At 44.2% G+C, this 6,099-nt stretch overlaps 1 protein-coding gene across 1 annotated transcript; it reads left to right on the top strand.

The window, feature by feature from the left end:
• The first annotated feature begins 906 nt into the window (after positions 1–906).
• LOC139571656 (muscarinic acetylcholine receptor M3-like) lies at positions 907–4,619 on the top strand. The gene is made up of 4 exons (XM_071394729.1): positions 907–1,103; positions 1,398–1,548; positions 1,853–1,922; positions 2,352–4,619. Exons 1-4 carry the CDS (start codon positions 937–939, stop codon positions 3,896–3,898), a joined length of 1,935 nt encoding a protein of 644 aa, XP_071250830.1. The 5' UTR covers positions 907–936; the 3' UTR covers positions 3,899–4,619.
• Positions 4,620–6,099: the final 1,480 nt, after the last annotated feature.

Genomic DNA, 6,099 nt, shown 5'->3' on the forward strand with positions numbered 1-6,099 from the left:
TGGACGGCGATTTAGTTGAGGTTTAGGGTTGAGTGAATGATTTGTCCCAAAAACAATGCTTTTAGTTTTTGAAATATTTAGGACTAACTTATTTTCTTGCCACCCATTATGAAACTGTCTGCAGCTCTTTGTTAAGTGTTGCAGTGATTTCACTTGCTGTGGTCGCTGACGTGTATAATATTAAGTCATCCACATACATAGACACTCTGGCATTACTCAAGGCCAGAGGCAGGTCATTAGTAAAGATTGAAAAAGTAGGGGGCCTAGACAGTTGCCCTGGGGAATGCCAGGCTCTACCTGGATTATGTTGGAGAGTCTTCTATTAAAGAACACCCTCTATGCAATACAAAATAATATACAGTGACTGTATAAAAAATTAGGAACATTTTCCTAATATTGAGTTGCACCACCCTTCTGCCCTCAGAACAGCCTAAATTCGTCGCGGCATGAACCCTACAAGGTGTTGAAAGCGTTCCACCGGGATGCTGGCCCATGTTGACTCCATTACTTCCCACAGTTGTGTCAAGTTGGCTGGATGTCCTTTGGGTGGTGGACCATTCTTGATACACACAGGAAACTGTTGAGCTTGAAAAATCCAGTAGCGTTGCAGGTCTTGACACACTCAAACCGGTGCGCCTTGCACCTACTACCATATCCCGTTCAAAGGCACTTAAATCAATTGTCTCAAGGCTTAAAAATCCTTCTTTAACCTGTCTCCTCCTCTTCATCTACACTGATTGAAGTGGATTTAACAATTTTGCATCAATAAGGGATCATAGCTTTCACCCGAATTCACCTGGTCAGTCTATGCCATGGAAAGAGCAGGTGTTCTTTAATGTTTTGTACACTCAGAGTATATGACTTTATAAAGCCAAATAACACATGTTTTTTTCTCTCCCAGGTGTCTCCAGAATATGCCCTCGGGACGGCAGCGCTATGACCTTGACCCTGAACTCGTCCAGCTCTTCCCCCTCTGTAGACCCCAGTATGTACCTGAACAACAGCTACCCAGGGTTGAAGGCCTACGCCGACAACGCCATCCTGGGCCTGGGCCTTGTGCTGGACAACGACTCCATTACCAGGGACCTCACCAACCTGACCAGGTATAGGTTAGAGGGTTAGAAACCGAATCCCAGAGTTGACTCTCTGAAGGGAATTCTCAGGGAGTGAGCCGGAAACTGGATGGGGTTTCTGGAATTCATTATCCTAGATACCATCTCCTGCCTGTTGTGCCCTTGAGCATGGGACTTAACCTGTAAACTGCTCCAGGGGTGTTGCACTGTGGCTGAGCCATTCCTACAACCTCTCCGTCTGTTTGTCTCGGGAGGGTTGGGATTAAGGAAATACATTTCAGTTTCAGTGTTACAATGTAATCATCTTGTTCTTCTTTCGACCAGCTGGTCCAACACCTCCCTCCTTGATCCCATGGTGACCTATGACCCTCTGGGAGGTCACACCATCTGGCAGGTCATCCTGATCGTGTTCCTCACCGGGTCTCTGTCTCTGGTCACCGTCGTAGGAAACATCCTGGTGCTCATCTCCTTCAAGGTAGATTGTAGGCCTAGACTAACGTCACAATGTATGATGACTGCCTGTAATTGATTAAGTAGGCTTGTCCGAGCCAGAATGGCCCACAGGGCATGAGCCTATCTCCTGTCTCTGTAGCGCGAGGTAGCTTGATGGCACGTGTATCGCAGGCCGTAATTATTGCAGGGGCGTACGTGCCTCAAAACTCTTACTGAATGGTCCACTACATTGTTTTTAACAGCTTTTAACATCATACGTCTTGTTAATTTGATGTTTTACTGTGGAGTGACACTTTAATAATAAAGGTTTCTCTTCTCTCTTCCAGGTGAACAAGCAGCTGAAGACAGTGAATAACTACTACCTCCTCAGTCTGGCCTTTGCTGACCTCATCATCGGTATTTTATTGTACTTTGTGTTTTCATACGTGTATAGATGATGTAATGTATCACAGCTGATATTAATAATAGATTGTACTATGATTGTCTACAGTGTCTCACAAATGTGTAATATGTACAGTCAATTACTGTAATATCAAATGTGTAATATGTATTAGTCAGTTACTGTAATATCAAATGTGTAATATGCATTAGTCAGTTACTGTAATATCAAATGTGTAATATGTATTAGTCAGTTACTGTAATATCAAATGTGTAATATGTATTAGTCAGTTATTGTAATATCAAATGTGTAATATGTATTAGTCAGTTACTGTAATATCAAATGGGTAATATATATTGTCAATTACTGTAATATCAAAAGTGTAATATATATTGTCAGTTACTGTAATATCGGAGTGAAACTAAAATACAGTGTTCTAATTCTAGGAACTCTTTCCATGAACCTCTACACTACCTACATTATCATGGACCAATGGGCTTTGGGGAACTGGGCGTGCGACCTGTGGTTGGCTATCGACTACGTGGCGAGCAACGCCTCCGTCATGAACCTGCTGGTCATCAGCTTCGACCGCTACTTCTCCATAACTCGACCTCTGACCTACCGGGCCAAGAGGACCACCAAGAGAGCTCTGACTATGATCAGCATGGCCTGGTCCGTGTCCTTCGTCCTGTGGGCGCCGGCTATACTCTTCTGGCAGTATATCGTAGGGGAGCGCACTGTGCCTCCTGGAGAATGCTTTATCCAGTTTCTCTCAGAGCCTATTATCACATTCTGCACGGCCATCGCTGCCTTCTACCTGCCGGTCACCATCATGACGGTTCTCTACTGGAGAATCTACAGAGAGACAGAGAACAGGCAGAAGGACCTGGCGGGGTTGAGGGGGTCGGGGGCAGGGAACAAGGCGGGCCAGGAGGGTAGCCAGAAGGAGGAGGAGGAGAAGAAGAAGGAGGAGGCCCAGGAAGAGGAGGCTCCCATGGTGCCCAAGAAAGGAAGCTCCAGGAGCTGCAGCAGTTACGAGCTTAACCAGGCCGGTCAGAAAGGCTCTGGAGCCAAGAAGACCAGAGGACGCTTCCGGTTCTGGCCGCTGACTAGGTGGTCCAAGAAGACGACAATCACAGTGGGAGGAGAGCCGGAACACAGCAGCTCCGATAGCTGGAACAACAACGATGGGGGCGGGGCCTCCATGGACCAATCAGACTCTGAGGACGAGGAGGGGGCGACGGAGTCAAGCCGAGCTATATATTCCATCGTGGTCAACCTGCCGGGGATAAACTCCGCCCCTGGCAACAACCCTAACAATGACCCCCAGCTGACATCTCCTGAGGACCAGGATGCTTCGAAGGACCCTCTCCGGCCACCAGGGGGCGATAATAAGGACAAAAAGTCATCCTCTAATACCAGAAAGGAGAAGGACAAGGAAGACAAAAGCTACCACCAACGCTCCTTCTCTAAAACCCCCGTCACTTCCTCGTCTTCCATCCAGACCTCCACCAGGAGCCAAACAGGGGATGTGTCCTCCACCTCCAAGTCCCCCTCCTCGGCCACCTCGGCCCCCATCTCCCTGAAGAATGCGGCCATGGCCAAGCGCTTCGCCTCCAAAGCCAAGACCCAGATCACCAAGCGTAAGAAGCAGAGTGTAGTCAAGGAGAAGAAAGAGAAGAAGGCCGCCCAGACTCTCAGTGCCATCCTGTTGGCTTTCATCATAACCTGGACTCCCTATAACATTATGGTGTTGGTCAACACCTTCTGTACTGACTGCATCCCTGAGGCTCTGTGGGCTCTGGGCTACTGGCTGTGTTACGTCAACAGCACCATCAACCCCATGTGTTACGCCATGTGCAACCTCACCTTCAGGAATACCTTCAAGATGATTCTGCTCTGCCGCTGGCAGGACATCAACAAACGCAACAAGCCTCAGTTCCAGCAGAGGCAGACGGTCGCCTTCCGCAAGAAGGAGCCCTTGCAGGTGTAATCTACTGGGTCAGCTGTAGGACTCTGTCGGTACTGCCTCTCTGGGATTGTTTTACAGGATAGTTGGCCAGGGAGATGGACTGTACTTACAAGCCGTTCTCAACGATGAAGAGATTACATAATAATACAAAGAAAAATAGTAACACGACAAATAAAATACACAATTATTTTCAATTAACTCTGCATCTCTTCCAACTATTGACTTTTTTTTCACAACTGACACACCAGTTTGGTGCCAAAACATTGACAACAAAGACATATTGACATCGTAAAATCATTAAAAACGGTCTTAAAAAAACACAGGATACTTCATGCTGAATCCCTCATATTTAACAGCAATAGTATTCACCAACTTGGTTAATATTTAGAATAATGTTTTACAGCTTTGTCATTGTATTTTGATTTTTAAATCATATATGTTGCATGTGTTAAGGCCACACAGATGACCAGGGATATTTATACACGGACAGAAGGGGAGATTTGATTGGATTTATTTGATGTTTAGGGCACCCGACCCAATGGAATATTTGTCATATATAAAAGGGCTGTCAAATGTATGACATTTACATTTACATTTAAGTCATTTAGCAGACGCTCTTATCCAGAGCGACTTACAAATTGGACAATATCTGTTGGTGTTTCCAAGCCTGGTTTTAACTGAACTGTTGCTATACAGTTACAGAACATCAACAATCCTACAGAACACGGTTACAGAACTTCAACAATCCTACAGAACACGGTTACAGAACTTCAACAATCCTACAGAACACGGTTACAGAACTTCAACAATCCTACAGAACACGGTTACAGAACTTCAACAATCCTACAGAACACGGTTACAGAACATCAACAATCCTACAGAACACGGTTACAGAACTTCAACAATCCTACAGAACACGGTTACAGAACTTCAACAATCCTACAGAACACGGTTACAGAACTTCAACAATCCTACAGAACACGGTTACAGAACTTCAACAATCCTACAGAACACGGTTACAGAACTTCAACAATCCTACAGAACACGGTTACAGAACTTCAACAATCCTACAGAACACGGTTACAGAACTTCAACAATCCTACAGAACACGGTTACAGAACTTCAACAATCCTACAGAACACGGTTACAGAACTTCAACAATCCTACAGAACACGGTTACAGAACTTCAACAATCCTACAGAACACGGTTACAGAACTTCAACAATCCTACAGAACACGGTTACAGAACTTCAACAATCCTACAGAACACGGTTACAGAACTTCAACAATCCTACAGAACACGGTTACAGAACTTCAACAATCCTACAGAACACGGTTACAGAACTTCAACAATCCTACAGAACACGGTTACAGAACATCAACAATCCTACAGAACACGGTTACAGAACTTCAACAATCCTACAGAACACGGTTACAGAACTTCAACAATCCTACAGAACACGGTTACAGAACTTCAACAATCCTACAGAACACGGTTGCCTTTCCAGTTGGCAGATAGATACAATCGGGTGAATCAGTGGACATGTAAAGCTGCAGTACTTTGTAAAGGTGCAGTACTTTGTAAAGGTGCAGTACTTTGTAAAGGTGCAGTACTTTGTAAAGGTGCAGTACTTTGTAAAGGTGCAGTACTTTGTAAAGGTGCAGTACTTTGTAAAGGTGCAGTACTTTGTTAAGCTACAGTACTTTGTAAAGATGCATTACTTTCATGTAAAGGTGCAGTACTTTAATGTAAACCTGCAGTACTTTGTAAAGGTGCAATACGTCAATGTAAAGGTGCAGTACTTTAATGTAAACCTGCAGTACTTTGTAAAGGTGCAATACGTCCATGTAAAGATGCAGTACTTTGTTAAGCTGCAGTACTTTCATGTAAAGATGCAGTACTTTGTTAAGCTGCAGTACTTTCATGTAAAGCTGCAGTACTTTCAAGTAAAGGTGCACTACTTTCATGTAAATCTGCAGTACTTTCATTTAAATCTGCAGTACTTTCATGTAAATCTGCAGTACTTTCATGTAAATATGCAGTACTTTCATGTAAAGCTGCAATACTTTCATGTAAAGCTGCAGTACTTTCATGTACATCTGCAGTACTTTCATGTAAAGCTGCAGTACTTTCATGTAAATCTGCAGTACTTTCATGTAAATCTGCAGTACTTTCATGTAAATCTGCAGTACTTTCATGTAAATCTGCAGTACTTTCATTT

This window comes from Salvelinus alpinus, chromosome 3, assembly GCF_045679555.1.
Source record: "Salvelinus alpinus chromosome 3, SLU_Salpinus.1, whole genome shotgun sequence".
NCBI classification, from domain to species: domain Eukaryota; kingdom Metazoa; phylum Chordata; class Actinopteri; order Salmoniformes; family Salmonidae; genus Salvelinus; species Salvelinus alpinus.

Bases quoted from the DNA above. Each gene is read 5' to 3' on its own strand.
- LOC139571656 (XM_071394729.1), top strand. From the start codon at position 937: ATGACCTTGACCCTGAACTCGTCCAGCTCTTCCCCCTCTGTAGACCCC. The intron at 1,104-1,397 runs GTATAGGTTAGA...TCTTTCGACCAG, and splicing joins GACCTCACCAACCTGACCAG to CTGGTCCAACACCTCCCTCC. The intron at 1,549-1,852 runs GTAGATTGTAGG...TCTCTCTTCCAG, and splicing joins TGGTGCTCATCTCCTTCAAG to GTGAACAAGCAGCTGAAGAC.